At 37.5% G+C, this 26843-nt stretch overlaps 1 protein-coding gene across 1 annotated transcript; it reads right to left on the bottom strand.

The window, feature by feature from the left end:
* Positions 1–1065: 1065 nt before the first annotated feature.
* Positions 1066–25479, bottom strand: CRCP (CGRP receptor component). Its single transcript, XM_070946193.1, has 6 exons — positions 25383–25479; positions 21499–21535; positions 19762–19860; positions 16350–16444; positions 9693–9750; positions 1066–1422 (listed from the first exon to the last, which is right to left on the bottom strand). Exons 1-6 carry the CDS (start codon positions 25388–25390, stop codon positions 1279–1281), a joined length of 441 nt encoding a protein of 146 aa, XP_070802294.1. The 5' UTR covers positions 25391–25479; the 3' UTR covers positions 1066–1278.
* Between the last annotated feature and the right edge of the window lie 1364 nt (positions 25480–26843).

Raw genomic sequence — 26843 nt, forward strand, 5'->3', positions numbered from 1 at the left:
CAGAAACAGAACACGGCAAATCTACTTGGCATTCTCCAGATGTTTTGGACTACAATTCCTTCTTGCCATTGATTACTGGATTCTTTCAGTCTCCCAAATATTGGGAAGATACAAGACTATTAGACAGATGTTTGGAGGTAGAACAATGAAAGTGAGGGAGGAAGATAGAGGGGCACTGACTAAACAATATGCATTTAGGTTTCCTTAGCAATTGGCTGTGTTTGCCTAACAAACTGATCCCAGACCACGGTTTACATCTGCCAAAAGGATAATGGACATGTTATGGCTAAGAACTAATTGTGAGTTGACCCAATGAAGAGTGAAGGCCTCAGCTGAGAAACAAAGGAAAGAAAAACATATGGGCAATCCATGACTTATGACAGGTTGCTAAGCAACCATTCGAAATTATGACCAACCTGAAAAGGGGACTTAACAACCCAAATTCAAAGTTCCAATGGTTGAGCTCCCTCTGTGATTGCATGACAACTTTGGCAATATGGCCGTATTCATGGCCATTTGCAGCATCCTGTGGTCATATGAAAACCAGTTTTATATTTGCCCAAAATTGGCACTTCTAGTTTTTGGCAAAGCCACGCCCATAGTGAACCATTGGTTTGTTTAACAACCATTGATTCACTTAATTATCATAGATTTGCTTAATGAATACAGTGCTTTGCTTAACAAAGGTTGCAAAATCGGGTCAGTCATGTGACTGACCCATTTTGTGACTGTTATGACGTACAACCATAATGGATAGGCCATTGTTAAAACCTATTAACAATCTGCTACTTTATATGTGATACCCTTTAGTAACAACAGGAAAATTGGAATGCACTTTCCTAATAAATGAACAAGTCCATAATGCCAACGTCTGTGCTATTGATGTGTAAAACTTTCCAGGTAGATAAGCATGAATATTGTGAAGCCAACTGTAGCATCCGCCTTGGGATGAACTCAGAGTCATATCGCAGTAGAGAAGCATGAAAATTGTGAAGTCAACAGTAGCATTTACCCTGGGAAGAACTTCGACTCATGTCGCATTTACAATACACAAAACATAAAAACAAGAGTGGTTTTTTTTTCCCTTTTAAAAGTTTATACTGTAAATAATTCTCCTGTGGTGTACAAACAACTGAAAAACATAGTGACAACACTGCGTAGTCATCTTGGAAACAGTGGGAAATCTGCAGATTCTCATAGCAAATGATGAGTTTGGCCAACTCTTCCTGATGCTAAAAAGGGGAAGGCCGTCTCCTGCACTTCAAGTCATTTATACTTCTATGTCTGGCTCCCCTCCTCTTCCACAACCATGGGTTGCTGCTCCTGCTCTTGTTCCGGGTCTCCAGGGAGCATGCTGGTGACTGTCTGGAGAAGGGATTCAATTTGCTCTTCTGTAAGCCTCTCTTCGCTTTCTTCCACAATCTGCAAAGGACAATGGTTTAGTTATCTACCAGTATGTTCTGATCACCCTTGTACATGCTAACTTCCAAACTCCTTAGGATGGACCTAACTCACAGAATTCCCAGCTGGTACAGCAAGAGATTGTTCCTAAAACAATAAAGCTGACATTATGCAGCAGAGGAACAAAAAACTGACCAACTTTAACATTTAGCGAGGCTCAGCAAAACTAGGATAAAATGAAACCAATCACTACGAATCAGAAAACAGCCAACTAATCAGGTCTTCTAAGGAACTGGCACAAAGGCCTTTCCTTCCCTGGTAAGGAAGGGCATTTCTACAGATACGACTGTTGGCATTGATAAGAGCTTTCCCCACCTAGGCACTGATTGAATGCATTAGTCAAAGTTAGGTACTGTCAATATCTGGAAACACCCTGGACTCAAATCTTATAATTGAACCATTTATCCTAATTTCTGGGCCTCCCACCAGTTCTATTGGCAGGAAGGCTACACTGAACTTATTTGCAGACGATTTGCCCTTGTGGATCCAGAGAGGTAGAAGCTCTCGCTCATATCCTCATATCGTGTCCTTTTTATGATGCCCCAAGATGTGCTATGATCTCCCCAGTCATCTCCAAATATGAAGTTAACACTGACAAATTTTATGTTTATTACTTTTTAAGGGATGCTAGACCCACACTCACATATCACATACCCTCACCAAATCATGCAACCGTGCAAAGCCTTTAATTAAAGATATCATTTGATTGTCCCTATTGTTTCCCTCCCAAATAATGAATTGTTATATCTAACTATTTCTCTTTTTTTACCATAAGAGCTGATCAAGGATCATAATAAAGGTATTTGATTTGTTCCTAATTTTTGGAACTCAAATAATTTACTAAGACTGTATTACTGTTATTCTTCTCTTCCTTACTAGTATCTATCTCTTCCAGTGGTAAGTTGCCCCCGGTTCGCAATGGTTCTATAGAACTGGTAGTAAAACTGGCGGGAAGCTCCACCCACCAACCCCGACATCATCAAAATGCTTCTGCGCATGCACAGAAGCTTCACGAGCGCAAGCGCACGGCCCCATTGTGAACCGGTAGTAAAGGTAAGTAGAACCCACCCTTGATCTCTTCCCACTTATTACTATAACCATGTTGCTTGTATCTTTCAATTATATTGTTTTTGTTTCCAAGTACGATTTGATAGCTTATTAGTAACCTTGACTATCACTAAGTGTTGTATCTTTTTATTCTTGATGAATGTATTTTATTCTCCTTCTGTATACTGAGCACATACACCTAAGACAAATTCCTTGTGTGTCTAATCACACTTGGCCAATAAAGAATTCTATTCTATTCTTTTTCCCATCTTCTGCTTTTTAATGTCCTGTCCAACGGAGAGTTTTAGAAAATTCAGGAACTTCTTTCGCCATTGGTAGGATTCAAAAATTTTTACTACCGGTTCTGTGGGTCTGGTTTGGTGGGCATGGCATGGCTTGGTGGGCGTGGCTTGGGAAGGATACTGTAAAATCTCCATTCCCACACCACTCCAGGGGAAGGTTACTGCAAAATCCCCATTCCCTCCCGATCAGCTGGGACTCGGGAGGCAGAGAATAGATGGGGGTGGGGCCAGTCAGAGGTGGTATTTACCGGTTCGCTGAACTACTCAAGATTTCCGCTACTGGTTCTCCAGAACTGGTCAGAACCTGCTGAAACCCACCTCTGCATTGGACTATTCAGGTTCAGGTTTGCTCTACTTGGGATGCAGCTTGAATTTACAGTGAAGCATTATTTCTTCCATGGAGCTTGACCTTGTAGTGATGAAACAGCTGACATTTCCTAACGATGTTATAAACTATAGTATACTCCCAGAAACATCATCCATGGCATGCATGCTACAGATGAGGGCTCTGACTAAGTACAGTCCACTGGAGAAAGAAAGAGCAATCTATTCCAGTGTTCTGTCAAGAAAATCAAGTCGATGTCCGCAACCAAGACAGCATCAACACGATTTTGAAGCTTGGAAGGCATGAAACAAGCTACTGGGCAAGAGCTAAGAGCAAGGGCACTGGTGCTTATAGTGTGTTGAATTAAAGCCAAAGGGAAGCCCAGCTGCTGACTGCCCAGAAGCAAAAGGAAAGGTTGAAGCTGCAAAGATATGTCTACCATTGGTCCATGGAATGTCAGACTATGAACTAAGGCAAAGTTGATGTCAGAACAGAAATGTCAAGAGTGAATATTCACATTCTGGAAATCAGCAAATCGAAGTGGACTGAAATGGGTTCCTTCACATCAGAAAAACAATAGATCTTCAATTGTGGGTTAAAATCTCATTGAAGAAATAAGGCTAGCTATTATTATTATTATTATTATTATTATTATTATTATTATTATTATTATTATTATATAATATTTTATTGTGTCAAAGTCTATGCTTGGATACAACCCTACCCCAAATGAGAGATAATCTTAATCTGAATCAAAGGTAAATCAATTATCAAATGATAAATCCCATATACTTTAAACCAAGATGCAGTGGAAAATGAAATCGAACAGTTCTATGGCAACTTGCAACACTATATCAAAAAAAGGCATAATTCTAATTACAGTGTAGAAATCTGAGTTACTAAAGCTGCAAATAGTAGCTGGATTGATGGGAAAAATTGGTCACGTATGAATGAAAGAGACAGATAGTTCTGCTAAGAAAATTAAATGTTTACAACATATGCCTTTTTCCAAGAAGCTAAAACATAACTCCACAGATGGCCATCATCAGATGGACAAGTCTGAAATCAAACTGACAATATATTCTAAAGGCAAAAATAAAGAAATTCTATGCTGTCAGCAAGAACACGTTGTGGTGCTCACTATGGCTCAGATCACACACTTCTTGTTGCACAGTTGCATCTTAAGCCAAAGAAAACAAATAAAACATCGGACTGGTATGTCAATTTATTTGTTTTGATATCATGATGAAGGTAAAGACTAAATTTAATGGATTAGGTTTAGTAATTAGAGTGCCTGAAAAAAAACCATGACGTTATTAACGATGAAGAAAAAAAAAAAAAAAAAAAGCTCCAGAAATGCAAAAACAGTCTGTTATGCAATGAAAATAACTGAAGGCAGAAATAAACAGTACAAAAGATCCGAGAATAATTAAATAGAAAAGACAAGAGATATTTACAAAACATAGAGAATTAAATATATTTGACAGACAAGCCTAGTAAAATTATATCCATCACAAAGAGTTAAAAAGCAACTGAACGACTGAGCAACGTATCACTGTTCTAGGAGTTTTCTTTTTTCACAACCATGCATATCATTCCGCTGAAAACGATAAGATATTTCTGATGCAAATCATCACCTATTTGATCTGCTTAAGAACAGCAAATGGAAATTCTTAGTCACACCACAAACCCAAATAAAATCCCTCCCTCTTTAAACAAACAACTTCAGTCACAGCTAATGCTCTTTATGGCGCTACTGCTCTTATCTCAGAGAAAAACAAACTTCCTCAAATGCAGGCTATGCTTTTGTGTTCTTTAGCTTTTTGTAGCTAAGCTATGAGACTTAGATATTGGATCCCAGAAGAGGACATTTTACAACCTTGGTTTCAGTAGAGTTGTACTTTCCTACTCTGACAGTGCGCAGTCTGAAGTCTACTTGGATTCATAGCTCCTGCTCAATTAGCAGGTGACAGTTGTGGCCAGGAGGGCCCTTGTACAATACAGATAGTCCTTGACTTACGATCACAATTGAGCCCAAAGTTTATCTTGCTAAGCGAGACATTTGCTAAATGAGTTTTGCCCCGTTTTACAACCTTTCTTGCCACAGTTGTTAAGTAAATCACTGCAGGTGTTTAGTTAGTAACACGGTTGTTAAGTGAATCTGGTCTCCCCCATTGACTTTGCTTGTCAGAAGGTCGCAAAAGGGAATCACATGACTCTGGGATGCAAACTGTCTGGATTTTGATCATGTGACCACAGGGATGCTGCAACGGTCGTGTGAAAAATGGTCATAAGACACTTTTTTTCACTGATGTTGTACCTTTGTGTGAAACAGCTTGCATGTCAGATATTGCCTGCATATGATGCACCAGAGACTAGAAGGGGTTAAGTCTTTACAGACATCACATGTGACTATATCAGCCAATGAACTCTCTTATTGGACTCTTACCTAGAAACCACTTACCTAGACACCCTGTTCATTATCGTATGCATGTATATATTTGTAAATAATAAAAACAACTTTTGAACCTGAAGCTGTATTGACCAAATAACTTCCTCATAGAACCAAATGAGCATGACCATCAATATATATCTGATATTGCATGCTGCAATACCTTGAATACAGGTAGTCCTCAACTTACAACAGTTCATTTAGTGACCATTCAAAGTTACGATGGCACTGAAAAAAGTGACTGATGATCGTTTTTCATATTTACGACCGCTGCAGCATCCCCGTGGTCACATGATCAACCTTCTGACAAGCAAAGTCAACGGAGAAGCCAGATTCACTTAACAAACGTGTTACTAACTTAACAACTGCAGTGATTCACTTAACAACTGAGGCAAGAAAGTTGGTAAACTGGGGCAAAATTCATTTAGTGATGCTCTCACTTAGCAACAGAAATTTTGGGCTCAATTGTGGTGGTATGCCGAGGGCTTCCTGTATTATTGAACAACAACTTCGGCCGATCCCAGGGCCTTGGGAAGAACTCAGCAGGTGGATAAAAGTGCCAAATTGAATCTAAACATCTGGCTGACTGTACAACAAACCATAATAACAATAATAACAAACTCTTCAGTAAGGTAAAAATTATTTTTGAGCTAAGCAGATAGAAATGATTATTTTTCCCTACTTAACTTTTAAATACTTGAAAGAGAGCAAAACAGATACAATAATTTAAAAAACTGAGTTACGCAGGTGAAACCCATTGTAACATCGAATTATTTTCACCTATTTCAGTTAAAGTCAGCAGCCTTGACCGTGTACCTAGGAACTATTTTGGAATCAATATATTTTTTGGGAGGGGATTAAGCTGAGAGTGCTCTTGTTTTATTTTCTATCTAATAGTAAACTAATAAGACTTCCTTAAACATGGAATAAAGCAGATGGAGAGCTTGCCTTTTTGCTAAATCAATGACCTAAGAACTCCCACATCTTCCGCGAGAGCAGGCGCCACCTCAGAACATTTGCTTCAGCTATTCATTTTCTTCTAAAATGAACATTTTATTTGCTCAGGGAATCTGCAGCTCTCAAGGATGTATCAGTCAATATCCATTTATTATGCAGCTCTCAGAGGTTTGTTAGCAGGGAATGACGCAGCCTGGGGAGGAAGTGGAAGGGGGTGGGAGAGATAGAAAATAAGCAGAGAATATTGAGAGAAAGTGACCACGTAGTGTTGGAGATCTTGATTAAAGGAAAGGAAATTTATCTAGTTTGACTAGGTATTTTGAACTTTACACATTTTAATAGTTCAGAATAATGTTAAGTAGGAATCTGTGATCAGAGAAGCTAATGGGAAAAGGAACTGTATGAATTTCTTAAAAAGAAAGTATTTAAAAATGGGGATTGCCATGAAGTGTTATTTTCCTCCTCAGAGCTCCTCAGAGCAAGTTCAGTGTAAAGAAGAGCAATAAAAATGATGAGGGGCTTGGAGGCTAAAATTTAGGAAGAATAGATGAAGGAACTTGTCATGTTTAGCCTAAGTGAAGATGGAATAACAGGTAACACAGGAACAGCAGAGCTAGTCTTTTTTTTTTCCCCTCACACTTTTTCAATGACAAAAGAACTAGACAACTGTTCAGGACAACGTAAAAGGCCATAATTAGAGTGGGACCATGTTTATATTTACTTTTTTTTTTTGGTTTTTGATTTATATGCCGCCCTTCTCCGGAGACTCAGGGCTGCTTACAATGCATTAAGCAATAGCCTTCATACTTTTGTATATTTATACAAAGTCAGCTTATTGCCCCCACAGTCTGGGTCCTCATTTTACCTATCTTAGAAAGGATGGAAGGCCGAATCAACCTTGAGCCTGGTGAGATTTGAACTTGCAGTAATTGCAGGCAGCTGATGTTAATAACAGTGTTTTAGTCTGCTGCGCCACCAGGGCTCTTTAAAAGTAAAGGTAAAGGTTCCCCTCACACATATGTGTTAGTTGTTCCCGACTCTAGGGGGCGGTGCTCATCTCCGTTTCAAAGCCGAAGAGCCACCTTCCCTGTCCGAAGATGTCTCCATGGTCATGTGGCTGGCATGACTAAATGCCAAAGGCGCATGGAACACTGTTATCTTCCCACCAAAAATAGTGGTCCCTATTTTTCTACTTGCATTTTTTACGTGTTTTGAACTGCTAGGTTGGCAGAAGCTGGAACAAGTAACGGGAGCTCACCCCATTATGCAGCACTAGGGATTCTAACCGCTGAACTGCCAACCTTTTGATCGACAAGCTCAGCATCTTATTATGCATGAGTTTAAAGCTCCAGGGATCAGACAAAATGCAGAGCATGAAAGAACTTTCTGATGGCCTGATTCAAATGTTTATGAATTACCTTGAGAAAATCAGGAGAACCAGTGAAATACCAAGAGGATAAGATTCCCATCTTTAAAAAAAAAAAAAAAAAAAAGAACAAAGGAGGATCTAGGAAATTACAGACCAGATAGCAGAACATCAAAACTAGACAGGTTCTAGAGTCAATAATGAAGAGATCATTCAGTAGAAATTTTAAAATGTGCTAGATACCGTAAGATAAAATAGCAGTATCTCATTTTTATCAGACAACTTTCAGAGATGGTAGAGAATGCTGTACATATAATATACCTTGATTTCAACAAAAAATGTGACAAAGCACCCTACAAAAAATCCTACACTGGGATTATCAGTGAGAAAATAAGAAAAAGGGGAAAGGGATGGAAAATAATGGGAAAAATACAGCAAAATAAAAGAGTTTATGATTTTAAAAAACAAAATCATTATGGGACTAACAGTGGAAAGATAAGAAAAAGGGAAAGGAGAGTTTAGGATTTTAAAATACAAAAAAGAAGGGGAAAAAGAAAAAGAAAAGAAAATATAAAGATGGGAAGGAAGAAAGAAATGGAAGAGGAATATGGGGTAAAGGAAATGACTACTAGGGTATTGGATTATGGATTAATTAGATATATTTAACTAGTCCTTATAAAAATGTTATAAAAAGGTTGAAGTGTATTATTTGGAATAGTTGATAAAGAAAAAACTTTGAGATTGGAATAAGAGAATTTAAGAAAATAGTTGGGAATTGTATTGTTATTTGAATTTAAAATTAGGGACATTGGAGTAACATTGATATTAAATTGATTCTTTAATTAGTGAAACTATGATGTCTGGAGTATAAGAGACAAAAGTATAAATAATTGATGAAGTAATAGAATGGTAAATAATAAACCATTTAAGTTAACATAAAGAAATGAACTGTATCTTTAAGGAAGTGAGTAAAAAATATATGGATGTATGATGAATGTAAGAATTGGAATATATTTAATTAAAGAAGGATACTGTAACAAATGGAATATTTTTAATATATATTTGGAACTTAACTAAATAAGAAAAAAAGATGAAATGATATTGGATTATGAATTACTTAGATATATTTAATTGGTCTTGATAAAAATGTCAAAATGTACTATTTGGAATAATTAGTAAAGAAAAAACTATTTGAGATTGGAATAAGAGAATTTAAGAAAATAATTGGGAATTGTATTATGTTATATGAATTTAAATATAGGAGTATTGAAGCAAGATTGATATTTAATTGATTTTTTTCTTGTTTAACTGTTGAAATGTATTATTTGGAATAGTTGACAAAAGAATTATTGGTGAGTAGAATAAGAGAATTTAAGGAAATAATTGGGGATTGTATTAGGTTCTGTGAATTTAAATTTAGGGGTTCAAATTTTAAGGAGGGAAAAGAAAAAAGGAATTATACTAGCATGAGATGTTAAGATGAAGGGTAATATTGGTTTTTTAAATTTAGAGAAAATAAAAGATATGAGAAAAATTGACTATATAAAATTGTGTTAAAGATGAACAAAAATCTGTATAAATTTAATACCGGACCAATATTCTGTTCAGAAAAGATGCATTGTATGTTTGTTTGTGTGTTTTAAAAAAATAAAAAAAACTTTACAACAACAAAACAAAAAAAAAGAATTATATCAATCCCACTACTACTGGAAAATTGAGAAATCTCCTTGGCTAATTTTCTATGTTCAAAGCAATATTTCAGAAGGTAGCTTTGTAACTTACCAGCTGGATTTCAACAGCAGTTGCAGGCCTGTGGTTGAGTAGTTGCAGTTTTTCTGCCCTGTACCCAAGCAAAAGACATAAATATATATAATTTAGGGATTCTGGTTACAGGAATGAGTCCACATCATAACAAAACCTTGTTCACAGAACATCGAACTTACTTCAGTGTCTTACTTACAGCCTGGCCTTAGAACTACAGCAGTCAGGAATGAAATAATTCGGGAGCTTGAAAATTGCCATTCCCACATCTGTAATCCATTGGAATTTACTGGTTTGTAGGTTTTAAAACCCTCAATGACCCTTTGTTCAGGAACATCCACAACCCACTGCTCTTTCTGAACCCAGATTTCAAAAGCTTGTTTCCTTAGATGGTCCCAAAGGGCTGAAAATGTATTTCAAAATCCTGTGCGGCACAATAAAACCATTAAGGGTCAGTTTCACATCCTTGGCTACCAAGACAGGCAGAAAACAGAGATGTCAAATTTATTTGGTATCAACAGCTGGGTGAAATTTTATCACTTTTATGTAAAACAATAATTTAAATCAGTTTTTTTCTCCAACCATGAGTTAGTTATAAAATTAAGTTTTTGAACAACATTTAAGCTAAATGAAAACATAACCCAGGATGAATTTATAATTACTACTATACTTGTATATGTCTGGGCTTTTTTAAAGGACAGAAAGGGAGTTCAGGAATTTAAATTATGGTGTAACAACCCAGAATAGAGATGAAATAGCAGAGAGAGATGCCTACAACGTTGCTGGGAAAAGATGAAGAGCTTAATCAAACATGGGGAAGAGTCTTTATTAAGGTATATACAATAAAAAGGGACAAAATGTAATTATTTAATAATATAAGAGCTGCAGTGACGCAATGGTTAGAGTGCAGTACTGCAAGCTACTTCTGCCAGTAGTTTAGCAGATTGAATCTCACCAGGCTCAAGGTTGACTCAGCCTTCCATCCTTCCGAGGTGGGTAAAATGAGGACCCAGATTGTTGGGGGCCATAAGATGACTCTGTAAACTGCTTAGAGAGGGCTGTAAAGCACTGTGAAGCGGTATATAAGTCTAAGTGCTATTGCTATTGCTATTTCCCCCATTTTATTGTGTCCATGGATTGCTTTCTAGGAGCCCTGTACAAAGTGAATCAATCCCTCTTAGGGAGAGATGGGTCAGAAGATCTTCTGATAGGCTGCCCTGAAGATTATTCAAGGAATCTGTTAAGCTTCAGACAGTCCTGAGGGAAGATTATCTGTATTCCTTCCAGTCAGATTCCAGGCCTTGGACAGTACTGAGATAATATGATTACACATATTGATGACCTATGATGTGTACATGATTTGGGATCTGCATCCATACCCACCCAACCTTGATCTTTCAACAACCGCAGGTACCATCCCAGAATAACCTTTCTAGAATTATTTGATTAAAAATAAATGGTATCATTCTGCCCAGGTTTCGGGGGTGAAAGTAGGAGACATAAAACTGATTCTCCTTCTAAACCTGGTTCTATTCCTCAGAGCTCAATTTTCTCTTCTTGAGCGGGGTCATGAGCCTAGATATAATCAGTATACTGATGTTACCTCGTTATATATCTCATCTTAGGCTGGCCAAATAATGCTTTTAAAGTTCTATTTCAATTTCTGGAGTTTATGAGGGTTGGATGGACATTTAGGCTTATCAAGTGGCTTAGGATTTTAGGGCTACTGGTTTTGGAAATCTTCCATCGTTGGTTCTAGATGGGGTTGGAATTATTAGGTAAAACCAGTCATGGTTCCTGCTTGAAAAGTAACTCGGATGGCTTTTGTACAAATCCATTTGAATATCAGTTGCACTCAATCCTGGATTAGGAGGCTGTGATAGTCATTTATGGCTTGGTTATCTCAAATCTGAATTACTGTATCATATCCTACTTGGAATTGCTCTTGAAGACCACTTGAAAGAAATAGCTAGTTCAGAAGGAAGTAGCATTGGTAATTACGAGGACACGTTGATCCATGAAACACTGCTCCTATATGAATTGCATAGTAGACTTTTGGATGCAATTCAAAGTGCTAGTCATCACCTATAAAATCCTTCACTGCATAGGGCCTGGCTTGTCTTGGATGAACTTTTTTCATCAATAACATTTGACAGGATTGTTATGTTTAGGGTCCCATCATTCAAGCAGTATTACTTTGTGGGACCCAGGAAATATGCCTTTTCCATCACTATGACTGTCTCTGTAACAGCATCTCTTCCCCATCCCCACCCACCCCAAATATGGATCCAATCCTGCTTGTCTCTGAAAATGCCTCTTCCCTCCACACAGGATTAGGAGATTATGGACTCTTCTTCTCAGTGCAATATGTTTTAATTTTTTAGTTTGTTGTTTGTTGTTTTTAATTTTTTGTTAACCAGCTTGTCACATGGCAAGTGGGTGGCCATATATTTTGAATTTATAAATAATAATATCAACCCCCTGTTTTCTTCTAGCATCTTTAATAGATGAGCATCCAGCCTCTGTTTGAAAACTTCTGACAAAGGAGAAGTAATCTCACATGGCAGCTGAAGTTTACTCTGAATCTACTACATTTTTTGTAATTTTATTCTAATGGTTCTGGTCACGCACTCTGGGGCAATACAGAGTAAATTCATTCCTTTTTTCCTTCATATATTTTAAGAATGTTACTGAACCGTATTTCTCCTCACTTGTCTTTTCCATAGGCCACACCCACACAGACTCTTTAACTGGGGAGTTTTGTTTCCAAGCCTCTCATTATCTAGTCATCTTTTGAACTCATTCCAATCTGTTTCTATTCTATACAATGCCAAGAGAGTGCCAAGCACATGGGATCTGACCAAGGCAGAATGGAAGAGTTATATCTTCTTTTCTGGACCCTGTGCTCCTATTATTGCAATCAAAAATAGCTTTTGCTTTTATAGCAGCTTCCTCACATTGCGATTTCCTTCTCACTAATATTGTGAGTGCCACTTCATTTTAGATGCTCTGTTTCATCCATCACTATATAACAAAACTTGAGTCTGTGCAGGAAACTATTCCTCCTTATATCTGTTTTCTGATTTCTAAGATGTTATTAGATAAAGGTGTCAAAGCCTGTTTTCATCTATTTGAACCTGGACATCTAGATTACCTCTGAAATGCTGGAAGGACCTGTAAACATGATATGACAATTGAAGGCACAATTGTCTTTTCTTTTTTTCTTTTTGCTATATCAGCTATCTGGGGGGAAATTATTGGTAGAAGAGAATTTTTGCAGTTCAGGGTTGAACTGTGGGATATGTTACCTAGTTTGGTGATGAAACGTCTGCAAGAAAATAACCAAGCTCTGACAGTACCAATGACCCCACAAATTACTGCCTACCATATAGAGTTGCTAAATAATATAAAACACTATATACATCAACTTTCTCCAATCTGATCTCCTCCAGACCTATAGAGATTGCAATGCCCCACATTGCCAGCCAGCAAATAAAAATTATATAAAAATATTATTTTTTAAAAAAGGAAAAAATGATATATTTTTTAAGATCTGGTGAGAGCTGGCCTTCCTGTAACAATTATATTGTCAATGGGCGCCATCTAGAGGTACCAACTACTAATTTATGCTCTATATACAGAACCTGGATGACAGCCCTACATGTATAACTGAGCACTGTAAACACAGATGGAGAATTTGCAGCCTCCAGATGTGATTCTCTGTAGCTCTTACTACCACTGAGCATTGGTCCAGCAAGCTGAGGCTTCTGGGAATTTTTGTTTTAGCAACACAAATAGAACCATGGATATCTAACTCGGTAAACAGGAAGGTATAACATGAAATGTTCTTCAATAGCACAGAATGCAAATAGAGAGCCCCCAACTTCAGCCATTCGTTCTCTGGATGCCTTTATGCAGGCTCCTTCATCTGCTGGAGAGGTCAGAAGAATAACAAATGGCAATGTGTGTGATGATACCGTGTTTCCCCGAAAATAAGACCCTGTTTTATATTTTTTTGAACCCTGAAATAAGCACTCAGCCTTATTGCCATGCGCTCAAAAGCCCAATTGGGCTTATATCAGGGGATGTCTTATTTTGGGGGAAACAGGGTATAATCACGCAAATTTCATTATTACTTATAAGCATCAAGATGTCTGGGGCAGGTACCAAATCACAGCATTAATGTGATTATATTAAATTATATATTATTTTTTATTAATGTTGTCATTTTGGTGTCCTCATAGTTTGCTGCAGACACCATTGTGGAAAATAGTAATAAGGATTATCAAAAACAATTACACAGATCAAGTGAATGCTCAGAAAGACAGTATTATTTGCCATTGGAAAAGTACTGTGGCAATTCTTACAATTCTCTTCACAGCTTTTTATTTTGATATAATATTTTTAGGCCAAAACAATTAAAATCGAACTAAATTTACTACAAATCGCCCTCGCCTAATTAATCAGTCACTTGGCAACTGTTCAAAAGTTACGATGAACTCCCCGAAAGGTACTTAACAACCCAGATTGAAGTTCCAATGTCTGTGATAACATTTTGGGCACTCAGCAACCCTCCTATATCGACAGCTGTTTGCGGTGTCTTGGGGTCATGTGACTGCATTTTATAACTTTTTTTTTTTGCCAGAAACTTCTGTTTTCCAGCAGAAAATGACCATTTCAAATAATGAGTTCGTTTAATAATTGTGGCTGAATCACAGCCAGAAGGCCCAATCTCTTAATGACCACTGCAAAAATGTGGCAAATTCTGGCTGATCACATGATGACTTATTAATGACCAGCACAACTTATGATGTTAATACAGGCTCAATTATGGTCATAAATCAAGGACTACCTATTTTTTGAAGGATTATGACAGAAATTGATTACTTTAAAGGTTTTAGGAATAGAAAACAAATATGTGAGAGGATTATTATATATTGAAGGGAGTTTTGCAGAGAGAAGTGCCAAGGAAAAGTTTCCAGACATACAGTCTAAATCAGGGGCGTCACACTCAAGGCCCGTGGGCTGCATCCGGCTCACGGGGTGCTTAGATCTGGCCCGAGGGGCCCTCCCGAGCTCCATTTTCATTGGCAGAGGGCTGGAGCAGGCCGTCGAGTGACATGAAGCTGGCCACGCCCCCCCTCCCTGAGGTCAAACACAACCCTGATGTGGCCCTCAATGAAATCAAGTTTGACACCCCTGGTCTAAATGCTTACCTGGTATTTCCACTACTTGTCTAAGTAGTGAGATAACATTTTCCTCAGCTTTTAAAATGTAAATTTCTGAATGTTTATTGGTTTAATTTAAAAAAAGGCTGTTGGGCATATAGTGCCCTTGCTAGTCAGCAGAAGATAGATATTCCTGATAATGTGCAGACTGCCAACATTCCCAATGCACATTCTCTTAAAGGAGAAATGTTCTTTGTTATATATGTAAAGATAGATAACCCCAGTCCCTCTCTCTATTGCTAATCTGTAATATTAATTTAAACCAATCAATTTTGTTTACAGCCAGAAGGCCCAAAAGCAAGTTACAAGCATAAATTAAACTTGACATTGGATAAAAGTTTAACAAGTAAAATATTTAATAAACATTGCATAGTAGACATAAAACCCCAGCTCCCTTATTAAGTACGCTTAGTCCTCAACAGTTCATTTAGTGACAGTTCAAAGTTAGAATAGCACTGAAATATGTGACTTGTGACCATTTTTCATAGTTATGACCTTTGCAGCATCTCCATGGGCATGTGATCAAAATTCAGATGCTTGGCAAGTGGTTCATATTTATGACCTTTGCTATGTCCCAAGATCATGTGATCAGATTTTGTGACCTTCTAACAAGCAAAATCAATGGGGAAGACAGATTCACTTAACAACCAGGCTACAAACTTATCAATTGCAATGATTCACTTAACAATTGCAGCAAGAAAAGTTGTAAAATGGGACAAAACTCACTTAACAAATGTCTCACTTAACAACAGAAATTTTGGGCTCAATTGTGGTCATAAGTCAAGGAGTACCTGTAATTTAATAAATATTTCCATTGCCAAATGATGAAGTCCTAAAGTGTGACTGCTTCACTTAGCGATGGCAATCCTGTCATTAACTGAATCCACAATCTTGACAAATAGATTTTAGGTTCCTTCATACAAGTCATTTCAGATACAGCAATTATTACTTTTGTCACAGTTAACTAACAAATAAGGACTTATATGGTCTCATATTTGAAAGTACTGAGTATTTACTTAGGCTCCTTGAATTTAATCTTCAACTTAGATATAATACATTTTTGTATGATTAAATACTGTTTTACTTCAAATATTATTACAGCAAACGGTTACTTGGGATTTCCCATGAATAAGTAATTTATCACATTTATATGGCTGCCTATTTCACACAGTGACTTTATGTGGGCAGCATACAATCACATCTACTATTAAAACATACTACAAAGCCAATGAAAACAGTAAACATGGATAAAAACAGTAATCAAAAGTGGGAGAACATCACACATATTACAGCTGACTTTCTTGCTCCCTACCAGGGGATCTCCTGGTCTGAGCTGAAAGTAGTTTGATAACACCAACAATTCAACAATATTATTATGAATAGTTGGGATATATGTAATCCAAAGCAAACATTTCTAATCCATTGTTGCATGGTGTAATTTTTAACTTACTTTGTTAGCTTGTGATTTTTCAGTGCTATGAGGAAATCTCTTACAATCTCAGGACTCTGGAATTTACATGGTGTCTTTGATATGTATTTCAGTGTCTAGAAGGGTAGAAAAAGAAATTTTCCATATTATTCCCACTGCAATGGAGCAGGCCATCTTCAGTCGAGAGTGACACTTCTTTTTTCCTGGTTTCAAATGCTGCAAATAATATTATTACTGTGGATGTGTAAAGTCAAAATGTTTTGTTTTGTGGTTCTTTTTACAGCAAGAGCAATGAGCTTGCCAAAGCTGCTATTTATTTCATTTAATCATTTAATGTTGCTTTATTTTAACATTTTGCAACCAGATTTTAGTAGTGTGATTTGATTGGGGGGGTGGGGGGGAAGGAGGCTCCATTGTCATTTGCTTTTTTTAAAGACTTAATGACAATTGGGTGAAATTCACAAAAAAAATTTCAACCATATTTGGAATTCAGGCAATCCAAGGATGAACAGTTTTAGGATAGCAAAATAATCCACATCTGATAATGCTATCAGATAATGTTAGCACTGGAGCTGGATGAAATATCAAAAGGACAAGCAAAATTATCACAGAATATGATACCAAGGGTTAGGAAATGAAATGTTGTGATGGATGGATGTAATAGAACTATAGGAGATTATTATGGTTCATTGCAGAGTCAGTCAATATTCAGACCGGATTTGGTATTTTTATCCACTTATTAAGTCATTACAGGTAGTCCTTGTCTTATAACTATTCATTTAATGATCGTTCAAAGTTACAAAGGCACTGAAAAAAGTGTCTTATGACCATTTTTCACATGACTGCATCCCAACGGTCATGTAATTAAAATTTGGATGCTTGGCAACTGTATTTATGACAGTTGCAACGGTCATATCATCACCGTTTGCAACCTTCTGACAAGCAAAGTCAATGGGGAAGCCAGATTCATTTAACAACCGTGTTACTAACTTAACAACTGCAGTGATTCACTAAACAACTGTGGTAAGAAAGGTCGTAAAAGGAAAAGGTGGTGAGTTTGGGGCCAAACTCACTTAACAAATCTCTCAGTTAACAACAGAAATGTTGGGCTCCACTGTGGTCATAAATCGAGGATTACCTTTATTATATTGCTAGCTATAGTATTCTAGTAATATTATAGAGATATTTTGTTTTTAAAAATATGAAAATTATTTCACTGATATATCACTGCTTTCAGGGATATATTTTATTTATGTATCCCACCTTTATTTAATTTTAAAAAATAATGCAAGGCAGTGAACATATCCACCATGTCTTCCTATTCCATTTTTCCTCCAAATAAAAACCCTATTCCTACCTGCAAAACCTCCAGCAAACAAAAAGGTCATTGGCACTCGATGGGTCTACAGAATCAAAAAGAAGCCAAATGGTGAGTCACTGTACAAAGCCAGACTTGTAGCTCAGGGTTTCGCTCAACGTTATCCTGAGGACTACACAAATACTTACTCACCGACAGTCAGAACTGAGAGTGTAAAAATTGCTTTAGCAACTGCAACTATCCTTGGTTTAGAAGTTTTCCAGTTTGATGTTGACACGGCTTATCTACATGCAGACCTAGACGAAGAGATCTACGTGAGAAGTCCTCCAGGATTCCGACAGCAAGAAGGGGATACCTGGTTCCTAAACAAAAGTCTCTATGGTCTGAAACAATCTGGTTTAATGTGGTATTTATGTCTTACTGACAAACTAAATTCAATGGGCTTTATTAAGTCCGAAACTGATGAGTGCGTGTTTACAAAAAGATCTAACAATGCATATGAGATAGTTCTTGTTTATGTTGATGATATTGTTTATATTGGTCCAAATAAGCAAATGAGTGAAATTTTTGCCAAAGCTTTGCAGAGATACTTCACATTGAAATCATTAGGTCACATTAGCACTTATTTAGGTGTTCAGATTGAAAAGACACAGAAGGGGTTTAGTCTTTCACAAGAAGATAAAATTGAACAAATTTTGCATCATTGCAACATGAAAGATGCTAACACAACAAAGACACCCATGCAAACAGATTTTCACAACTTGACACAAGAAGAAAGTCCTGAGTTCGAGGATCAAACACTTTATCGTTCAGTCATTGGGTCACTGTTGTACATTAGTAGTTGGACCAGACCCGACATTGCACTTAGTGTTAATCTCTTATCACGACATGTAGGTAAGGCAAAACAGTTTCATTGGACATGTATTAAGAAATTACTGAGATACCTAAAATACACTAAACATTTGAAATTATTGTTAGAACCAACACATACTGATTATGCAGAATTATGTTGTTATGCAGATTCTGATTGGGCAAGTGATAAGAAATCACGTAAAAGTACTTCAGGTTATATGATGTTCTTAAATGGATGTCCTGTTTATTGGCAAGTACGTAAACAGAATTTTGTTTCTTGTTCATCTACTGAAGCTGAATATGCTTGTGTTTCAGATGCATGTAATTCCCTAACTTGGTTTGATGCTTTAGTCACAGATATCTGGACACACCCGATCCGACCGATCACCGTGATGGAAGACAATGAATCGGTGGTTTATATTTCTGAATCTCATTTCACAGGTTCTAGGTCCAGACACATTGACATTCGTTACCAAAACATAAAACATTTAGTGAAAAAAGGTTTTGTCAAAATGCAATATGTATCTACACATGATCAAATTGCTGATATGCTCAACAAACCACTTCCAGCAGCTCAACACGAGTATCTGCGTGAGAAGATGTGCCTTATTTGATGATGAACTGATATTCGCTCAACTGGCAAAGAAGGGGAATGTCACTGCGTTATTTTATTTACCAGCTGAGCTCATTATTTCTGGACTATCTGACCCTCCGTAGCTTGCCAAGAATTGTTATCAGTAAGCTACGTGTTTCCGCATCCTCCCACATTCCTTCACTTGCTTCTCACCTTCTCTTTCCTTTGTTCTCCTGCCAGCAAGGTCCGTCTTGGACCGGCAGGAAAATTATTTTCAAAAATGTAACAATTAACTTTTCTTAGTTAGTGAGGTGTTTTATTTTCTTTATAACAAATAAATGAGTTTTATTAGAAACCTTTCTCGCGTTTCTTTTCAGAATATTGAAAACAAGGATAAGCCTCGATTCATCTACTCTAAACCAGGGTAATTAGTCCCAGAGCCAAACATGGGATTAATAAATGCCCTGACAGAATTGGACTGAGAGAGAGTTAGTGGCTCAAAATCATTCAGCTTCTTTCTTGTTATATAAGAACAGGAAAACAAGAATTGTGCTATTTCTTTGAATTTTTCTTTTTCTTTTAGTAGATAGCAGGATTACAAAAGATTCCTGTTCATGGAAGTAGGCAAGTGGGATGGAGAAGCAAAATGCAATAAAACACGAGATTTTTCCTCATGTCTTTTTACTTACTTCATATGTGATTGTGTTCAGATTCTGCTGGCCAACACTCTGCTTGCTCTTCCCGGGTTCTTTGCATTGCTGCTTTAGATCGGTCAACAATTTGTAGACCTGGGAAGGAGGGAACAGCTTTAAACATCTCCAGAACTTTGCAGTAACATGTGGCAGAAGACCACTTTAAAGTAGCAATGTGGCCATCTTGAGGACTCTTCCCTGAAATAGTTTTTATTTATATATTAAATTAGTACACTACCCATCTCACCTGAATGACTTTGGGAGACTTGCATTAAAAATGCTCAATATCACATACTCCTACCCATCTAGCCTTCTGAAAGGCCTTAAATAAGTGGCTCTTTCCCCAAATGTTGGGCTAAAGCAAACCTGGAGGCCAAAATGTGTGGATGCAGATTTTGGGCCATTTTTGTTTTCTAGGGCTTGGAGTTATTTTTATGTTGGGTTTGTGGTTATTTTGTGTTTTATTCTGTCCCTGTGAATCACTCAGGATATTAGCCTTGCCAGGTACTCAAGGCAAGAAACAAGTCCAGAAGTTCTAGCTCTAACTTTATAGCAAAATTACATTAACAGAATCTTGCAAGCCCGAAAGAATATCTCTTCCTCCTCATCTTTAAAATCCAAGAAACCTAGTAGGGTCGCTTCTGAGATGTATGACATGCCCTCATTCCTCCTGCTGCCTCTTATTTGAGTTGTCTAGTCTGGGGCTCTTCCTCCTGTCTCTCAAGATCTACATACTATTACATAACATCACTGTATATAAGATGGGCAGCCGTATACGTTTTTTCATATAAATTAAATACCTATAAATAAATATTAGGAGACACTGGAAAATCCTTTCCAATAAGCCAGTTAGTTTCCAAATAATTAAACTCAAATTACCCCAGGCTTTAGACTAGTGAAACCTATTTTAGCTACATTCACTATAAATCAGTTAAATGCATCCTGAATAGCTCCTCAAGAAAATGGGCAGAAAAACTACAGAAAAAGAAGCCTCCAAGAATGTATTCAGCTCAAGATTTTCTTTCAGTAGTATAATTGGAGCTTGTATATTGCTACATTCTGTTGCTAATATTTTTTAAGTGTTCTTGATTTCAGCTAATTTGAAGAAGCTTTTTTGTCATCACTATTAAACAAAGGAAATTAGCAACTCTTTGCAGATCTGTAATTCATCTGGCACAATCTAGCAACCCTCCATTATGTCTACATTTTAAATGATGGCCACCCTCCTTTATGGCTATCCTTTAAATCAATTATTTATTACTGGAGAGGGATACATTTTGAATGTCCTATTTTAACATTACGAAAGTACAACATTTTATTTGCAGAATCTATTTTCATTCAACAGTAGGTTTCCCAAGGTGCCTTAAAATTCCCATTATGTAACAATAACTCTATGGTTTCCATTTTTGTAATTATTAAACACAAGGCAGAGAGAGATGTTAGTCTTTTAAGAAGGAAATAAATGAGGAGACACCAATTAAGGAAATACATGAACAAACATAAAAGGATTGGCCTTACACTACTAACCTAGGCTCCATCATGAAGGAGGTGGTATCCTCATGATTATTATATTGCAGCCTCAGATAATGGTGGAGGGACATAGAACAAGTTCACTTCTAGAAAAAAAAATCTTCCCTAACTTGAATGTCATCCAGATCTACTGAATTACAATGCTGTCATGAAAACAAAATTCACCTTATATGTAACTTTTCAGAACACTACAAATTACATTACCTCATAATTGCTGAGAAGGGCTGCGTTTCCATCTTTCCTATGGAAAAAAAATCCAAAGAGATTGTAAATACAATGATACTTTAACAGGACAAGTATGGAGAAGCCACTTTAAAAAGCCACAACTTTCTTCTAAAAGTTGAAAGGAACTTGGGCACAGAGCTAAGCTTAATTTGATGAATTATTTTTAAAACTGATTTTTAAAACTGATTTTTAATACTGATAAATCATTTTTAAAACTGCACTTAACCTGGAACTAAGAATAAGTGTGCCATAACTTGCAAAGACTATTGAAACCAAATCTGTTTACAAGGGCTTATCAGAGACCTGCCTGCTCTTGTTTTCTATTGAACTGCATTCCAATTAACAGCAAATAAACTCATTTTATTTTCAGAAAATGAGTAAAAAAATTAAGATTGCTTTTTTTTAAAAAAATCACATTCACTTATCACGAATTAGCTATACATCCCCAGGACAATGAGTACAGCTAGATAGATAGGCAGCAGAAAATATCACTAGCATTTACAACGGAAGGGAATGACACTGTTTTCAGGTCCCCTGTTGCAACATACTTAAAAAATACAATGCATTATGTCAAGCACAGCCGACTGTTTGAATAGAACCACCACACTCATCACTTTCAAACAAGTTCAACAACTTTTCCACAAACTTCCATAGGCTCTAATGTTGTCTTTACAATGTACTGGTTGAGTGGACGAGAAAAGGGAGCCCCTTCTGAAAATATGCTGAGTTGGAGTTCTCATTGCATTGTGCGGATACAAGAAAAGCTACAGCAATTATGTTCATACACACACAGACACAATCATTTCATGAAAAGTGTTTTTGTTGTTGTTGATGGACATATATTCTCTTTTGTTGGTGGAGTTAATTCTTTTGAAGGTCTTTGCATTCCATATGCATCTGGAGAAATCTGAGTCCCCGTGCCCAACAACTATTGTAAGAAAAAATAATCAAAAAGGGTAACAGATCCACAGAGAATTATTCTCAATTGACCCAAAACATGGGAGATGAGTAAATTGGCTCACTTTAGAACACTTTAGAGGATTTGAGGAGGCAATTTGGTCCATGTCCTGGTCTACTGGGTAGAACCACTGCCCACATGAATTTTTTTAAATGTTTTGCCATCTGTATCACTGCATCGGCACTCAGCATGATGCTAGTTGATATTTTCCTCTCTTTGACTACAATGCAATATACACCTACTAGGGAAATGAACAAAGAATTGTTGGATTTCTAAAGAAATATGCATATTTAAAGATCAGTTTGTAAGAAATAATTAATTCCCCTCCATTTGTACCTTCGATCCCATTCTTTTCACTACAAAGATATGATGGAGAGTTTTAGCTTTAGGATAATTCAAATTAATATGCCCAAATATGCCCAATACATCTTTCAAATTAAACAGGTATAATTTATTATTTTTAAGTATTATATTTAGAGAGAAAACTATGGAAATTTATAAGACTGACATCAATTCTAAGACCAGCTGCAACATCAAGGGCTCATTCCAATGGTCTACAATTAATAGAGGTGTCTAGGGCATCAGCAACTACCTGGAATCCAGCACCATCACTGGGGCCAGGAACATGGTCAACTAGCACACAGGATGAAGGCCCACCTCATCTCTAAAGGAGGGTGGGAGCATTGAGCCCTGATGCACATTAGGGACCTCAGCCACAATCTCTTTCCCCAAATCAGCACTGACTGGAATGCCCCCAAGGAAAGAATGATGCCCCTCACTATTAATCTTCATTGATGGTCCAGAAGGATACTATGAATCAAATATGATATCAAAAGGCAGCTGAGAGATCAACCAGGATGGTATATAACTCATCTCTAGAAGTAGAGTGATCACTGTTGTCTTAATTGAAAAGGCTTCACATAATCGTGGGCCCCTCGGAGCTGCAATTCCATTTCTCAGCAATCTTCCCAAAAAGGGATGATTGAAGTGTGCCTAAATTGTCTAAAACTAATATGTCCAGCAATGTCTTTTTGAGGAGGAAGCACAATTCTTCCTCTTTCAAAACTGGCGGACCACCCCTTTCCTTCACAGGAGGATGACATGATCACATAGACCTAGGAACAGGTCACTTCCTAAGTAGCTTTCACAAGCCAGGAGGTCATCTCAAAGACCATGTCCACTTCCTTGGAGTCACAAGCTCATCTCATCTAAACCCACAAGACAATGCCTCAAGCACCTCAGAAGTTAGAATCCAACTCCAAGCAAAACCAATGACTTTATCCATCAGATAGCTAGAATATTCTTCACAGCGGCCCTGTAGATGGTCCAGCAAGCTTATCTTTCCACAGCAGGAAACAATCCTTTAAACAGGGTTGCCAGGAGGGCTACCCGGACAGAATAAGAGCAGAGAAATAAAGTTTTGCCTCTTAATCCCACAATCTAATCCCTAACATACTGATGATGCGACCTAGTCTGAGTAATGTGCCCTTAGACCAGGGTGTCAAATTCGTAGCCCGTGGGCCGGATGCGTCACGTGCTGGCCCCGCCCCTGCCCGGTTTAGCAAAGGGGTGAAAAAGTCCCAATAAGTCACATGACACCGCCATGACGCCACGAGTTTGACACCCCTGCCTTAGACTGATGCCCTATTCTAGGAACAATCGCCCAAACTAAATCCATTTTTAAATTTTTTTTACTCCTGCTTAATTAATTTGAAATAATCAAATAAAACGGACGGATATATAACTTTCTGCTTGCATGATCACCAATAATGTCTATAAATTGCTTATGGGTAACTATCGATCAGAACATTCTTATCAAAACTCCACTGAAATCCTATGAATATTTAATTTTTATTGGATCTTATTCTTCCAGAAGCCTGCCTATTAATACGATACTGCAAAGGGAGCAAGCAACCATCACTAAATTAACTGAGATTTATTTTTGGATATACAGTAATTACTTTTTAATGTGTAAACTGCATACTATTGCAAGGTTTTTTTTAAATTTGATTGTATTTATGTCTATTTTCATTAATGCATAGAAGAGCAATGTGTACCTATTTAAATATACAAATATGATTGCAACACAGAGAAAACTGTTTTCTTCTTCTCAAACTCCTATCTCAAACTTCTCAAGTGACAAAACAGATCACAAGTCTGGATTCAGAGATGGTGTCAAAAAAAAAGCAATGCAGAAAAAATGTAACTGCATTCTCCAACATAGAAGGCAGAAGTAAGCAATTGAATTTGGTTAATGCCAAAAAAACCTAAGCAGGGCGAAACCTGGATTTGGAGTGGAGAACACAGGAAATGTTAGGGTTGTAGGCAACACCAAGAACTAATAGTAATAAAAAGGTTAGAAAGCCATGACAATCTGCCCTGCTGTTGCCACTCTCTGAGTCTGTCTCCATGAAAGCCATCAGCACTGAGGCTCGACTCAAGCCTTTTAATTTACTCCACCCTCTCGCAATATTGTGAAGGATAGCTGGATTCATCGATATACATAATCTGGTTCCCTAACGAGCTCATTTCCAGGGCTTGCTTGCACAAGGAAGATGAATCGTGAACTAACTAGCGAGCCACATTCGCACAACCCGCGGAACCTCTTTTAAAAAAAAAAAACAAAAAAAAAAAAACCAGCCAGGGGAAGAGGAGGAGCCACATCTGCAGGCGGTCGAAGCAACGCGAGGGCTTTAAACAAGCCAGGGAAGCGCTTGTGCGTGCATGGCCGGAAAGCAATGGCAGTTCAGACCCATGCCCGGTGCTTCCCTTGCCTCCCTGCCTTTGAGTGTAATCCCGCCTCTCTCGTTTTGACCACTTCAGTGGCGGGGGCCGGGGCCGGGGCCGGGGCGGGGGGGAGCAAGGCTTGTTGGCCGAAAGAAGCCCAGTTCGCTCGTCATCTTACACTTCCATGTTGCCCTTGCAGTCCACGGGAAAGTCCGCACCGCCACCACGGCGCCCTCCTTGCGCACCAAGAGGCCGCGCGCTTTCCCTGCGCCGCCCGGGTCCGCCGGCGCCGCCCCTTCCTTCTCAGGCGCAGTAGGTCCTCCGCTGCCTCAAGGCTCAGTTTGGGCACTGGCGCCTACCAGATGTTTATGTCAACTCACTTGAGTGGTGGAGGGGGAGAGAACCCCCTCTTTCTAGCAAGAATGGAAGCTTTAAAAATATGTATATGAAAATGTTATATATTGCGCATCTGAATGTTTGAAATGGAAAGTGCTGCTCTCCAAGAACTGGTGCCTCAGAGATCCTTTTCCCTTGTTTAGTTTATGCAATTTATCTTTTTTAAATAATGGCTTTGAGGGGTGTATATAATAAAGTAACATAACATATAATAATGTAATATAATGATGTAATAATATATTATTTTATATAATTATATAAATATAACATGCAGGAAGCCCAAGTTCGAATCCGAGTAAGGGTATGGCTAGCTGATGAAAGCTAAAAAGCTTGAAATAGATCTATACTAGTCTCCCTTTATTTCTTTATCAGCAAAATATAAATTTGGTATAAAATGGTTTGTCGTGAATGCGACTGCTTGAAAGCTCCTGGATTGGAGCTGAAAGGTGATAGGGAGCTGAATGCCCCCTCCCACATGTTGGGGTAGACCAGGTGTCTCAATAGAAAAACACATATATAAAATTTAATTATAAATTATATAATGATGTAAAGTAATGTAATATAATTATGTTACGCTACATTACATTTTTCATCAAATTGGTATAGCTGCCCATCGCATAAGAAGGGTCTGGGTGGCATATAACAATCACAATAATTATGCAAATACAATCATAAAAAAATATAAAACAATCGTTACTTAAAATTAGAACATTAAAAACTAAAAGATAAAAACTGCAGGGATGAAAAGAGTAATTACAGGTAGACCTCCACTGATGACCACAATTGAGCCCAAAAGCGAGATAGCTGTTAAGTGAATTTTGTCCCACTTTATGACCTCTCTTGCCACAGTTCTTAAGTAAATCACTGAAGTTGTTAAGTGAATTTGGCTTCCCCATTGTTTTTGCTTCTAAGAAGGTTGCAAAAGGTGATCATAAGACCACGGGACACTGCAACCGTCATAAATATGAGTCAGTTTCCAAGTGTCTGAATTTTGATCATGTGACCATGGGGATGCTGCAACGGTTTTAAGTGTGATAAATGGTCATAAGTAACTTTTTCAAGTGCCGTAAGTTCAAACGGTTACTAAATGAACTGTTATAAGTCAAGAACTACATAATAGGTGGTCAAGATGTCCAATACTACTTTAATTTGATCAATACTGTAATCTGATTCAAGTCTGAAGATTAAAGGGAGATGCGCTGTCTGTTTTTTCAATATCTCAAGGATTGTCACACAAGATGCA

This window comes from Pituophis catenifer, unplaced genomic scaffold (genome assembly GCF_029215685.1).
Source record: "Pituophis catenifer annectens isolate HBS135680 unplaced genomic scaffold, rPitCat1.0.hap2 SCAF_1, whole genome shotgun sequence".
NCBI classification, from domain to species: domain Eukaryota; kingdom Metazoa; phylum Chordata; class Lepidosauria; order Squamata; family Colubridae; genus Pituophis; species Pituophis catenifer.